Below are 15273 nucleotides of genomic sequence, written 5' to 3' on the forward strand. Positions count from 1 at the left end.
GTTCTCCCATCTCGCTCTGCTTACCAAGTGGTGGACGACTGTGGCGGAGCAGAGTGAGGGCAGAGGTCAGATTGAGCTGCTGATTGGGGGATTTGAGATTGTTGTCATCGCAGTTTCTATACTTTGGTCACGGTGGGTGGTGTATCTGTGTGTGTGTGTGTGCATGTATGTGTGTTGGGGATGCTGACAGAGAATGCCAGCAGACTCGTGAGTGGGTGATGGAGCTGCAGTCAGACCACTTGGCTGTCTGAGGGAAGACTTCACCATTTTGCAGGCTCCGGTCAGAAACCGCTGGCCCCGCTGCCACGGCAAGTGAACAATTTAATCAACACTGAGCTCAGTCAACACGCAAACTTCACTCAACTGATAGAGAATTTTCTCTGGCCAGTGGCTATCCTTGTAAATCAGGGTAGCTTTTGGACGCATGATATGTTTGGCCATTTCTCCATGTTTATAATGATACACAAATGCTTTTGTTAAACACAAGTGTATTGAACACTTCTATATATTTCAAATCAATCAAAAAATGTAACTTTGTAAAACAATCATTAAAACTTGTAACATTTAAGATAACTGAACTGCACAACTCACAACTATTTCATTTCACTGAGCAAATCAAAATATTTAGATTTTATTTGATATATTAAACATATTGTGTGATTCAAATGTTCATGATATTAGTATTACAGTGTTACAGTGATTGGGAGAAGTTTGGAGCCAGGGTATCATGAGATTTTGGATGTTTTCTATTGCTTCATATAGATTTTTTGAAATGACATATCATGTATTTTTTTCTTAACTGATTACATCAAACAACAAGAAACAATCTGAATTATATCTCTGCAATATTTCAGTGTCGGACTGGCTCCTTTAGATCAGTCTTCTGTTCCTGCCAGAAAATAAACAACCAGTCTTTCCTAACCAAAACACCATGACTGCAATATACCATCAACAACTTGCTGTTGTTTTCCACGGCAGTAATCTCATTCAAGTTAAAGCAAAATAACTGCCAAAGGATTACACAACCAGTAGGAAGGAAAAAATAGCCAAAGGTCACAGTAATAAAAAAAGGCCAGCCAACTAGGATAGGTTAAACTGACTGTGTGTGACTGTTCCAAACATGCTCTGAAAAGGTTTCACTTCCGTTTAATGAAGTCTGTAAGCAGCTTATAGAGTCCTTAATAATTACTGAGAGAGAGAGAGCATTTTGTTACCCTGCTTCGTTTCTTTGCTCTTAATCTTCTATGAACATTCCCAGTTGCCTTGTTGCTGGGAGGAAATGGCTAAGGACACTAATGCAGCGATCACTCCGAGAGGAGGGAAATGCAAGTTTAATGGAGACTTCTCCTTTGTAGGGTCCTGCTGGCTTATTGATGAGGGCTGGTGGGGTGAATTGATTGAAGACACACATGTCATCCCAAGGGTCTCTATCACCCTTTTACATCCCCCTTCCTTCTCCCTTTGCCCCCTCCTTGTTAAAATGCGAGGTTCGGTGGCATTTGTTTGATTAACTTGTCTGACAAAAGTGACAGCTGCTCATGGGCGTACGTGGATGAGTGGCCCAGTGCCGCTCCCTCTTTGTACATCTGTCAGAGCCGGAGCAGGGCGAGCGGGGTGAAAAGAGACAAATTGGACCCAAAAAGAAGCCCATTCACCTTCTCCAGACCCCCCTCTGACGCTCCACCCCTCTATCCCATTCAGGTGCTCGGCGGGGCCCTCAAGTGCTTGCTGGCTTATTCCATTTTCACTCCCCCTATAGAGTTCCCTGAGCCCACAAGTGTTTTAGCCCTCTTTTTCCTTCCCTCAATCCAACCCTAAGCAGCTCTTTGTAAGGAGAATGGCTCACTTTTCTCAGGGCCTGAAGCTGGCGGCTTTTTCTCTTTTTTTATTGTCCACCACAGAGCCTTTCTGTTGCTCATTGTATGTTTACCCAATTCCAACTGTTTAGTTCCTCACAACATGAGCCCCCAGCCCCCTGCCCCCACCGCCCCAAATATAACCCCATCCCTTCTAGAAACCACAGTGTTTTCATAAAGTTGCTCCTTATTTGGTCTCTCATGTTCATTGAACTGACACTTACTGGTAGAAGGAGATGGTTGTTTCGTAAGAGACCTAGATTGCCGTCCTGAAAAGAGACCCAGACCTGAGATAAACATTTACCTTTCTGGGCTCTCCTGCCATCCTGTTCCTCAGGAGCCTGTCCTTAGCCAGCTGTCCGGCCCGAATGCCCACTGAGCCTGTTTTTGTTGCTGCCCCATCTGTGCTCAGGCACAATCAGAACACTTTTCAGCTACATGCTTGTTGAACCCAAAACTTTTAGAACGCAGCTACCCCTTCCTCCTGCTGTAGCATATACACATCCTTTAAAGAACACAGAGAGACATGAAGAGAGACATAGAGAGAAAGAGAGAGAATGCTATTTCACACTAAAATTAGAGGATATAGTCAAAAGCAGAACAGGTAGAATTAGACAAACTCTTTGTCTAAACCGCATAATGCTTTACAGCACCACTAAGGCGCTCTTGGTGTGTTTCCTTATGTTATAGCAGTGTTAGCATGTTGCTGCTTTATGATACACAGCAGCCTTACCTCTCCTTCACAGGGAATCCTGTCACTTGGCATTAGCGTCGCTGCACCAGCAAACATCATTCCATATCTCCTGTTTGGTGCAGACACAGCTGGGTCTCAGCAGGACAAGCTCTGTGAGAGAGAGAAAGAGAGAGAACCACAGCTACTTTTCACAGAGAATTGCCTTTATAATGTGAGGCACACCTCTCTCTGTACCCTCTTCTGCAGGCGGGAGTTTGACTTAGAAGTACATCAGTTAGGCCATATGCACAAAGAAATTTCCCCACACGATCTTTTGCTTTCTTTTTTTTCCATAAACACGGAAATAAAAGTTAACATAAGACAATAGAGCAAACAAACTCCAACCACAAGAAGAAAACAATGGCGTCAAAGATACTGGCAGCAAATGCAAGAGCAAAAGAGGCCATGACATCATCGTTTTCCTAACGTTGCGTATTGTATACACACAAACGCAAGGGTGGAATTTTGATACTTCTATGTCAAGTATAGTGTTTTAGGGCTCCCAAAATGCCAGTTCTGTGTGAATAAAAAGCCAAAACCATACAAAACTAAACATGTGTGTATGGGTCAATTAATTATTATTTCATTAATCTGCTCATTATTTAATTAATCCAGTGTTACTTAGGCAATTTTACACACATTTCCTGTCAGAAAGTTAAGAGCTCAATCGGTACAACTTTATGTTTTCAGTTAAAAAACTTAATTTGACAAGGTTGGGGAGTCAGAGTTTTGGTGCCCGAGTTTTAAATTAAGTTATCCAATCAGACGTGATTTGTCTATAGTTTTGGCTCAAAAAAAATCTCTGTTCTGACGTCCCTCCATTGTTGTTGTCAAGTAACACTTTCTGAAACTAAGTAAACACATATTGAGGGGAATATCTGCTTCCTATTTAAACCAATAATTGCATACACAGTGCACCTAAATGGCCATGTGTGTTTGTAGGGAAGCAGAAAACTTCGAAACTATCGTCTGGAGGCAGATCATTTTTTATCTGAAAATGGTCTTTATTTATTGAATGCATGGCTGTATGGATGTAGCACACACATACACAGACACACACGGAGGCAGCAGTAGCAGAGGCAGAAAGAGGCAGAGTCCCAGGTTGCTTGTAATCCCCGTGTACCTCCTGTGGTGAGGCCTCTCCTCAGCTCCTACATTCCTGCCTCTCAACAGCACAAAAGCTACTGAGCGGCCCCACAAAGAGAGGCCTCTGACCTAACAAATCGGTCGGCTTGTCAGGGGTTTTGGTTGTGTGAGTGTGTATGTGTGTGTGTGTGTTCCCCCTTTCACTCACATGCACTTTTATGGTGTCTTAATCCAACCTTTAATTAACAGCATTGTCTTTTAAATTCAGAGTATTAAGTCCCCAGACGTTTATTACTCAAAGTTCTACTGCTCTCTTATAACTGATCCAAAGGACTATTTTCTGTGCTCCTATAGTTGATTCTGAAATCTGCAAAGTTCTGCTCTCACACTCAGTGTTTGTGGTCCTGCTAAGGGGAGCTTGGTTTTGATCATTGCACAGCCCCTATTATTGGTCAGCACTCCTTTATTTGATATAATTACCTGTCAGTACCTTAACCACACACAGTCAATAGTAAATAAATGAATTTTAGCTTGGAGATAGGTTTTGCATGCAAGCAGGTGAGAAAAAAAGGATTCAAGCGGACATCAAACACTACTAGGGGGAAGAGCACAAAAGCACAGTGCCTCTTGCTTGATTTGAGTGTCTGTCTGGTTTAAGAGTAACGCCTTGCACTAAAATGCTAAACATTTCAGTACTGTACTAGAAGGAAACATAGGTTTTGCTGGTGCTTTACTATTTAGCAACACATGTCTAATCAGCCCCATAAACTAAAAAGGATTTTAGTGCATAGTATGCATATAGAGCCTCTTTCACACTAAAATGAGTGGGTTTTTAAACACGAGTGAACCTCCAAAAAGAAAAACAATTAACACTACGGTTCCCCTTCCCAGTGGGTGTTCTGCCCTCTGGCGTAACCTGTGCTTAAATTGTGGTCATAGACTTGAAACAAAACAAGTCAGAGGAAGTACCGCTTTAAATAAATTGTTTAGAAGATCTGATAAAATCAATAATATGTTAATAATATGGAGCACTGTCCTAAGTTTGAAAAAGTAAGATTGCAACATGGCTAACTGCCATGCTAATGGCTAAGCCAATGGCCAGAAGATGTGTGGCAAAAATACAGTAGATCGGAGACATTAGCCTGATAAAAAGTTCCCCCTTATGCCAGTTGGAGGCTGAGGCTGTGTGCTTGCATTGCAGAGTAATCTGATCCTGAAGTTAATGACGATTAAACACATTAGCACTGATGAAAAACCTTTTAAACCAAGGATTAAACAGTTTGGAATGGAATATAAGATAAAGCTATATTCAGTCCCAGGAAGCTGCATATGTTCGTCTTAATGCACATTTTGCTCTCACAGTGAAGTAAAATGTGTCTGCTTATAGAGGGACATTACATTTTCTCATGAACGTTTCTGTGTTGTTTATCCATCAAATTTGAATAAAGGCCAGTTCCTTTTCATGACACTTCACAGAAAATATATGCAAAAGGGTCATGAAAGAGGTGAGTAGGTTGGTGGGGAGGGGGGAGAATGGGAGGTGTGCCATTTTTTGCATCAAATCCTGCTGGTGGCAAGCCCCCCTGCTAAGCACCATGTGAAGACTTTGGTGTGAATGTTGACTTCCAGGCAAGGTTTATGTGTGTGCCTGTGCATGTGTGTGTGTGTAATCGTGGGGTTGGTAGTGAGTGGGGGAGTGGGGGGTCTGGTGGGATGGGTGGGTTGGTGTCAGATGGGGGCAGGAGGTCGCTCTGTCTCCCAGCTCTCACCCGAAGGGGGATGGACCAGCAGATGTGTGTATGTGGGAAGTGTGTGCATCGCACAGTGTGGAATGTGCATGGTGTCTGTGTATAGGTAGGGGTTCATCACCATGTTGCAAGGTGATAAAACACACACACACACACACACACACACAGATAACCCGGCTGAAGAAACAGAGGCACTTCCTTCAGATGGAACTCGTTAGAATGTCACAGATTTGATCCCTGTCGGGTTATGGCATTATGTATTCAGAGCCATGTTACGCTTGTTTTGGCTGTCAGCAAGTGCTAGCCCCCTGCTGATCCCCATGCAGCTTAAAAAGAGAGCTCGGGTATATTCGTCTGTTCTGATAATTTTCTTTTGTTGGGTCCAGCCAAGAGGAACAAAGCAAGAGGGGCCGTTACTGTTCATTTGATGAGCTCAGCAAGTGTCGGGGTAGCTTTCAACTTTATCAACGTGCAGATGCCGCAATGTCTTGATCCTAGACCGAAGGACCAGCACTTCCTGAGGGGGGTTGATGTGAAACTGTGGCTTTTGCATGTGGTTATTTTCAAGCAGACAGTGTCAATCTGAAGTGCCTGTCTGAGAAGGTGAAAAGATCGCTCCAGTAATGGTGTAAAGTGTACCATTTGGAGGGAAATAGGGATTGAGTCAGAGCTAAAGTAACAACCAGCCTTCGTGTTAGGAATGAAAACAGATCAGGATATAAAACTCAGTTCAATGAGCAAAAAACCTAAGAAATGTTCACATAAAGAGATATGTTGTAAAATGCATTCAAGTGACAAACCAATGTAAGCTATCTGCAGTCTGTTGCAGTCTGTTGTAAATTTTGAGTTTAAGAAACTCAAATGCATTGCATGCACACACTTGACACACATCAGCATTTGTCCAGGTTTGTGAGTGAGAGAAAAATTAATTTAAAACAAAAAAAAATTACATTTCTTGAATCTACAGCTGAGCACCACACAATAAATTATTGTTGAATAAATTGAACAATAAAGCCTGATTTACACACCATTGTGTGACACAAAAATAGCCAGAGAAATCATGCTGGCATTTGGTAGTCATCATTCCCACATAGACGTTTGTTGCCCTTTTGATTCTTTCAACTGACAACTGATCACCTCTACAGGTTTTTCACAGAGATGGACCTAAGAAAATCATGAGACCACTGATTATTACTTGATACATTCAATGACACCCAAACACATTCTTCTGCAACAAGATGATATTCACAGAAACCCCTACCAAAATGAAGCTGAAACCATGACAACCAGGGTCTCTCATTTCTATGTTGTAATGACAGTAAGACCACTGTAGCACATGGGTTATATAGTACAGTAAAACAGCTGGAGAATGAACAGCTGTGCAGATGATTGTGCATGCAGTTTCAAGCACATGTCACGTCTGCATGAAAGCATCTCCATGATTACTTTCTCCATGACAACTTGAGAATAATGAAAGTATCAGGAATTAAATAATCGCTCTTGATCACAGATCGAGACTGTGGATTTGATTTGCTGGCATGGGTCATATCTGTGTTTTTCTATCTTTAAATGACAGGTTATAGCACAGCATTCACAAATCATGTTTCGAATGGCAGAAGGTGTTTTTTAAATGTTTTTTCGTGACATTTTTTGGGTTTTGTTCTCAGCAGACACATGCATCTTGCTGTGTATAAAGTGCACACTATAGCATATGGCAATCACCCTTCCACTACCCACCACTGTGAAATTATTATTTCTTAAATAAAAAATAATAATAATTTCATTCATTCATTCATTCATTCATCATTTACCGCTTTATCCTCCACATGAGGGTCGCTGGTGCCAATTCTATCCATGGTCAGTCGATTGCAGGTCCACAGAGAGACATTCTCTCTCACACTGACACTGATGATTAATGTAGTGTCCAATTGGCCTAATCCACATATTCATAATTAATACAATTCATTTTAAAAAAGCATAGTGACATCATTGTTGCAGTCTGCTGGTCTGGCTTGTCAGTGGTTGCAGAGTGAAATTTATGAAATTGTTCCTTTAGATGAGAAAGCATCATTTAATTTATATTGCAATGAGTAATATACATTAAAATGCACTTTCAAATTTAGATTTTCTCAGCCATGCTAATTATTTTCATATTTCTTTAAGAAGTTGGTTAAATTTTATTCATTTAGTCCAAAATTACAATTCACAATTTCCATCCTCAGCTTGTGTCTTCTCAAGAGTTTAAATTTGAACCGTTTCTGAAATGTGGTCAGCACTCGCTTTCATTGAAACTTGTATTACATTCAAACTGGCATTAAAAAGATCTTAAAGTTGATGAAAATCACAGGCATTATGTGTACACAAGATGTCCCTGACAGACCTCCAAAATGCCAGTCATGGCAGGAAGAAGACTTGTGACATAACTGTCAAGAATCTTTTTTTTTTTTTGGTAAAATGAAGAGGAGTAAAGCAGAACAGGGCACAAAATGGCTGCTGCAAAAAAATGGCTGCAGATGGGAGCCGTGTGGCACGGTGTAAAGTCTTAAAAATTATGGACGTGGAAGTGAAGGAGGAGCGGATGATGGATAGCGGGAGAGCAGCCAGTCAGTGGATCAGTCACTCCAGGCCTGGCCTCTCGGTGGGGGGTTGTACTCGGGGCGAGATCACAGGCCTGCTGCCACACCGAAGCCTTCACAGGCACACAGCGACAGATAGGACGCTGCTGGCACCAGGTCGCCTCACTGATTCACCCCAGCTCTGCTTCGACACAACCATCTTCTCTTCTACCCAAAATTCCATTTAGTGTGTTTGACCTACATGTAAGGTATCGGCTCTCTTCTTTCTCACATGGCCTCTGCAGACCTGACACAGTGGTGATCTCATTAATTGTTCATACAGATACACAATGGAAAAGTCAGATTAAATATCTTGCACTGCAAAACCTCAACATTGTGTTATTTTGTCTAAACATTGAGTCTCTAAGTCTCATTTGATCAAAAGCCAATCAAATATCACAGTTGTTGCCTCTTACACACCAGGGTTTACGATCATACTGTATGTAGTCATTTTATGTTTCTATAAAAGCACAGCTACATGTGAATCGGCAATATGAACCAAAATAGCATTACATCTTTATTAAGATATAAGTTAGTTCTTTTAACCATTTGAGGCACTTTTGGCAGAAATAAGGATATGAGGACAATGATAACCATCTCTGGGTTATTAATCAAAATTGCTCTCTGGTTTTCAGAAAAGTAAAACTTGTGAGTTCATGCTGCTTCTTTGGCTTCTCTCTTTAGAATCTATTTGTTTTATGTCGTTACAAGAAAAGGTGGGTTGCTTGAGTTTGTCATTGTTTCCTAATCTCCCTAAAAATGAACCTGAATCTATGTTTCCACCACAGACACTACTCTAACAGAAGAAAGATGACAAAACCTATGGATGGATGTGTTTTCAGCTCTTAATGACAGCTTGCACTTCTTCTATCATTATGATAAAGAAAAAACCCTGACTTTTACGTCCTCTTATAAATAAGCGCAGCTCCCCCCTTTTTCCTCTACCATTGCCTCTGCTGTGACCCTGACTGTTGAAACACAGTCGGCTTGTGTTAGTATCAACCTGCGCTCATCATTATCCATCAATTAGACTGGCAACAGCCTGGGCCCACAGAGAAACATCTGCAGCCTTTCGGCTTTCTGCACAGCCACTGTGCTCTGAGCTCTCTGTGTCTCCAGGAAGTCGCCGGTGGTACCAGGTCTTTCTCTGAATTATGTCTGTTGCATCTTAGCCTTGTTTTACGATTATTTATTTTGCGTTATCCATAAGCTAACTTAATGACATATCGGTATATTGTTTGCTTTATTTATTTTTGCACGGCAGGAAACAATATTGCTCAGAACCAGAGCTTTGCTGCATTAAAATACAGACTTCTGATTATCCACTCCTTTTGGTCTATCTTGCACTTTGAAAGATGACACTAATTACACTAATGTTATAGGTAGACACGTTCTGTGTCCATGGAGCGTTGCTTCACTTGTCCAATGTCTGTGTCCATCCCAGTTTACCATTCCATGTTCCATGTGTACTCAATCTCACATTCCTTTTCCAGTACTGGGAGTCTGGGAGTTGTCCCTCCCTTTGTATTTTAATTTTTATAATCTTAAGCAAACGGCATCTTCTTTGTTGTGCTTTTGACCAAGAGTATACGGCACCAACTGGACTTGAAAGTATTGAGCTATGTCAGTCATTCCGAGTTTGTTCATGTATGATAAACTGTCAATGTTCCACAGACTACCATGGAAAATACATTTTTACTGTACATTCCTGTCATTGAAACACTCAAGAGACATGAGGTTATTAATGTGCCAAGACCTCCGAAGTCTTCATTAGGATCCACATCAACAAATGTCTCATTAGCTGCTGGATATTCCCTGGGTGCACAAACCAGAATTAAATATATCTCTAGCCTGTGGGACTGTGATGGAGCCTCGCATGACAAGAGCAGTTTCCTGCATGTTGATCCCAGCCAGTTCTGCTCCATGCCATGTCTCAGCTGCTAATGTCCTGATGAGACTGTTTGACCGACACATGATTATCCTCAGTTTAGAGGCATTTTCTGGCAAGGGTATGTTTGTCAGCTCTAGGTTCCCCCTTAGATCCACAAGAAACTTCATGTCATGATGACTCGCTGCAAGGATGACATCACTTACTTTCTCTGGAAGCTGTATACCACCAAGAGAAAGTCATTGATTGATACTATATATGACTATATTTGCAGTTGCAATACATTTGTAAAGGTGTTTGTTTTGAACTGTCAGATGGAGTTATATAATGTATTATGTGTTTGTGTGTGTTACAGCAATGGTACACCAGCACCATGAACCTCCTAGGAACATGGCTGACTGATCGTATGGACCTTCAGCTCCACGTTTATCAGCTGAAGATTCTCATCAGGATTGTCAAGGTGAGAAAGGTCTTAACCACAGTCTCAAATGAGTGCAGAATGCTTTTTGTAAGCTACTGCTACACAAGTATTCTTAAGAAACAAGAAAATAACAACTTGAGTCGTAAGAAGAATCTGATTCAAAACAGTAGTCAGTTGTAAAAGTAAAAGATACAAATACTTTGATGTATTTATACTGTATAGATATAAATGTGTTCCTTCCTCATAGTTTCTCAAATACTACACAAAGAACCGAATTGCCTCAAATCTAATTGCATTCAATTGAACCAAATTAACACATTCCACAATAAAGAGTGTAATTCCTTGATAAAGTTAAAGAAGTCAAATTTCACAATTTGGTCAACAAGTTAACACCAAGACAGCTTAAAGCTGCATTAACCAGTATTGCTTAAAAAGTAGTTCTTAGTTGTAAGTTAAGCACTACTGTTTGTTTTGTTTTTTTAATGGATGTCTCTGTCCCGAGTCCCAACAGATTAGCATAAATGCAATTACTTTATTTTTTATTTAATTTTTTTTAGGTTTCTTTGCACCATATGCAGTTGTAGCTAGTGCTGGAGTAGCACTATTTCTATCAGAGACCTGTATGCAGATTTGTAGCACGAGTGGCTGCATAACTGAAACATGACTTTTTGGACCACATTCTAAAATCATGAAATCAAACATGTTCATTCAGTCATTGAATTTCAGTACCCGCTGCCTTTTATTGTCACCACTCACTGCTGTAATTACTGCTCTAAGGTTAACTTTCATCTGTGATTCAGCAACGCGTCATGGAGAGAAAAAAAAAAATCCTTCTATCTTTCAGCAATATGGGACGTGACCTATATTGATGTAGTTGAATGTGTTATATTTTAGTGATCCAAGGCTAGGTGATAATGGCAAGGCATGATGATTACACATGACAGGTCATCTCAATTAACCATTACAAATATTCTGTTGATGAATGTCTTCACATCATCCTAAAGATTGCTGCCAAGTATAAAATATGTAGTATGAGGACTCAAAGCTGACAACCACATATGCATACGCAATATGTTCATCTATGAAGGATCTGTACATAACTGCATTAGGAGAGGCAGCATAGTGGATCACTGTCCTGTTCCTGTCCTACCTACATGTTTTTATTTCAAAGTTTTTTTTAAATCCACACCAGCTACATATCAAATAAATGTCTCAAAATGTCTGTTTGCACTTTTTTGCTTATTTTAATTATAAAAGGGTCAGAACATGTCCTGTGAGTAAGTGCTTTTGCCCATTTTTTCCAGAATTGCATTCAATATCTGGCAGTTATTTACAATTTGCTGAATGTTAAAATAGTGTGTTAACAATTTAAAATGAAGAAAAAAGTTTTATTAAGAAAAAGCACTTAACATTTTTTTGTCTCAATGTCCAAAAACAGGCCAAAAAATTTAAACTATACAATACAGGCATTTTTCCAACTCTCTCCTCTCTTGGGACAAAGATGCTGATTCGCCAGCTTGATGCAACAGCGTAATAACCACATATTGGTTTTGACTTGCGACCTCTCAGCTTTCAGAAACTATTTGAATTTTTCTGATAGAACAAACCGTCACATAATTGCAGTAATACAATGCGCTTGGGCAAACATGTTGTCTGTGATACGCTCGGTGTTAAAGGGTTAAGTGCTGGGATTTATTTTCCTTGGACCAATGGTGGGGTGGAACTGTTTGTGTTGTAGTGCACCACCATGATTTATATTGCATATCATCATGAGACCATGAATAAAATTAAAATGATGTTGAGTCCATACCAACACACCTGAAAACACAATCACATCACCATTCACAAACATTCCACATGTGAATGTTAGTGTAAACAGGAAGCAGATTTTCCCATCTACACTTGGTTGCTTGGTTACAGAAATCACTTCATACAAGAAACAGCAATGGTGAAAATTAAGTGCAGGGATTTCTTTTATTAGACTAATAATGAAACAAAACTGAAGTATTAACAGTGCTTTTCATTTACCACTTGCAGTCGAGTCAAAGAGCAAATTAGAACATCTATTTGTATATATGTGTGAAAAAACCTAGTTCTTTTAAAAACATCTAAAAGCATTACTTACAAACTACCTCTGATTCTTTTCTTTGTGATAGAAAAAGTACCGTGACTTCCGCCTTCAAGGAGTGCTGGACTCCACATTGAACAGCAAGATGTATGAAACAGTGAGAAACCGGCTGACACTGGAAGAAGCCACTGCCTCAGTGAGGGAAGGAGGGATGCAAGGCATTTCCATGAAGGACAGCGATGAAGAGGACAACGACAACTGAATCTCTGAGACTGAAATATTTAAGGATATAGTTTTTCAGAGGGTGAGTGGTGAGAACTCATGTAGCCTTTCCAGGTAAAAAAACAAAACAAAAAACTGGCCTAACATTCAACTTGGTCCCTCCATTGTTTGCTTTAATTGTTCCATCCCATTGAAAGTTATAAAGACAAATAATGCATTTTGTAAGGTAAGAGCTCAAAGGTAAAAGTCAAAACAGCCAAGAACTGAAGGACAGTGAGAGTATCTTAAAGCAACACTATGTAACTTTTGCTGGACGTTCTGTTACTGTAGCAAACATGCCACGATAAAAACATACATTCAATTACTTTTTCAACTGACCTCAATTCAGCATTACTCTTGAACTTGCTGGACCTGATTCCTTAACTTTGGGTCGCTGACCTTCATGAAGTTATGTACTCCTTTCTTGTGTTTCTACCCGTTCACCAAACATGTCTCAAAGTGACTCATCATAAGTTTGAAGCTGTTATCTTAAGTTATCTTAGGGTAACAAATATGTTGCAAAGTGTTGCTTTAAATCAATCAATTTCTGAGTGAAGTAAGTTTTGTGAAAATACAACAGAGGCAAAAACAAGTCTGTGGTGTTTCAGAGCAGCACAAGTGCAACCAGGAAGACTCACCATGCATAGCAGCCTTACAAAGAAGATGATTTAAAAATGCAGGTGATTGTATCTACGGTAGATTTGTCTTTAGGAGGCATGAGAAATATTCTGTTATATCGTTTCGTTGTGCAACCCAGAATGTCTACGAGCTTTTTGTGTGCTTATCGCTGAGATTTGTCTTTCACAGTCGGAAATGTACAGGCCACTGTACTGTGGTTGAAAGTGAAATGGTGAAATGTAGAAAAAAAAAACGATGTCTGTTTATTTGTAAGCCTGCCAACAAATGCATGATCAAATTATCACTGTTGAAGTCATGTTGTGATAGATCCAAAATGTCAAATGGAGCTAGAACTGATGGGTTAATGTCAGACTGAACCCCTAAAAAACACACAGGGTTTAAACTAAAACATCAAAGAAGTATTGTGTTTCCAAATGTACTTGTGAATGTTCTTAAGCAATATGGATGACCATTTTGTTTCCAACTGAATGAACAAGTCTATGAATGTGTCTTTATGTGCAGTCACTGTATGTTGCAGTTGATGTAAAGGCTTAAAAAAAATGGTCTCATATCACTTTCAGTGTAATGGTTTTGCCTCGTATCCCAACCAAAAATAGGACTCATTTAAAATACTGTGCTCTGTTATGATGTGACAGGAAAGGCTGATTCATGGTTTCTGAATTAGTGAGTCCAATGGAGTTCACTGTGATACGCACGACATCAGTGATTTGTTGGGAAGTTACAAAATGACTACTATTCAAAAAGTAATTTGATACATAACAGCGTTATTATATAAGAAGAGTAACTCTCTCTAGAATACTTTGATATGTGTCGACGGCACAAATATCGAAACAGTTACCATGTGTATTCACAACTTATGAAAACTAAAAAATAAGAAATGTAAGAAATTCAATTTGTCAGATTTGACTTTTATTACTAACAAAATGTCTTAGTAATATTTTAGTTGCCACAACGATCAGCCTTCAGTTGTCTCAAGGAAGGAGTCATTGTCCTGATTGTGTAAGAGTGAATTAACCTGATGTTGGCATAAGTGGGACATCTGCTGCAACTTTTACTCAGAAGGCTTTGTGAGTTTGTCTCCAAAAAGTAATCATACACAGTTGAAATCACACATAACAAATAATAGAATGAATAATATATAGTAAAATAATATGGTTTGGTCTGGTTTGGCAACAGCAACAATGGAAAAGAGTAATAAGAGAAAAATGTCAGAGATAGAGCGCGAAAACAGACGAGGAAGCACACCATTACACAAGGCTTGATTTTCTGCTCTGACGGCAAACTATAACACTTACAAAGAGGAAGGAATTACAAAATAAACAACACTGACTGCATTTCATCAGTGATGATTGTAATCACTTTACTTCAGTTGACAATATTAAAAATCCGAGCCCATCATCAGCCACATCCAGTCAGGTCCAATCTAATTTTACTCTTAAAGCATTTTTTAAAAACAACACAGTTGACCAGAGTGCTGTACAGTAACATTAAAACACAAAGGAAATAAAACTAGTGCATCAGCCTAAATGAAACAAAAACTCCTGAGGTCATTGACATTAAAAAGGAATGAGACTTTGAGATTAACAAGCAGTTGAAAAGGTGAACCTAATGAAGAGAACCCTATGAGTGTATCTCACTACATTTTGGACAGATGGATGGACAACTGATCAGCTGAGAAAAGCTCTATTTTTAATCCACTAAAACTATAGTAATTAAGGAACATGGCAGTGACATCAGACTATTCTGTTATATTGTGACAAGTGAGTGCACTTAGTTAGACATTTAGGAGCCACATGACACACACGTTTTTATTAACCTGTAAGCACACCGAGATGATTTGCATGAACCACGGGATTGTGTAAAAATGTGTGCGAGGAATGTATGCGTATGTGTGTTTGCCGAATTAAAAACTTCTTCCATTAGAAAGTGAGAGAGCGACATTGATCTTTACAAAGTAA

At 39.6% G+C, this 15273-nt stretch overlaps 1 protein-coding gene across 22 annotated transcripts in view; it reads left to right on the forward strand.

Annotated features, from left to right (window-relative positions):
• Positions 1-13670, forward strand: part of cadpsa (Ca2+-dependent activator protein for secretion a) — a 123629-nt gene extending 109959 nt beyond the window's left edge. For all 22 annotated transcript variants that reach the window (XM_044023615.1, XM_044023619.1, XM_044023623.1 and 19 more), the window contains 2 exons: positions 10282-10386; positions 12504-13670. In XM_044023615.1, coding sequence (XP_043879550.1) covers positions 10282-10386; positions 12504-12677 — 279 coding nt within the window. In that variant the 3' untranslated portion in view covers positions 12678-13670. The remainder of the gene's footprint in view (positions 1-10281; positions 10387-12503) is intronic.
• The last annotated feature ends 1603 nt before the right edge of the window (positions 13671-15273 follow it).

Source organism: Solea senegalensis, linkage group LG4 (assembly GCF_019176455.1).
Source record: "Solea senegalensis isolate Sse05_10M linkage group LG4, IFAPA_SoseM_1, whole genome shotgun sequence".
Lineage (NCBI taxonomy): Eukaryota > Metazoa > Chordata > Actinopteri > Pleuronectiformes > Soleidae > Solea > Solea senegalensis.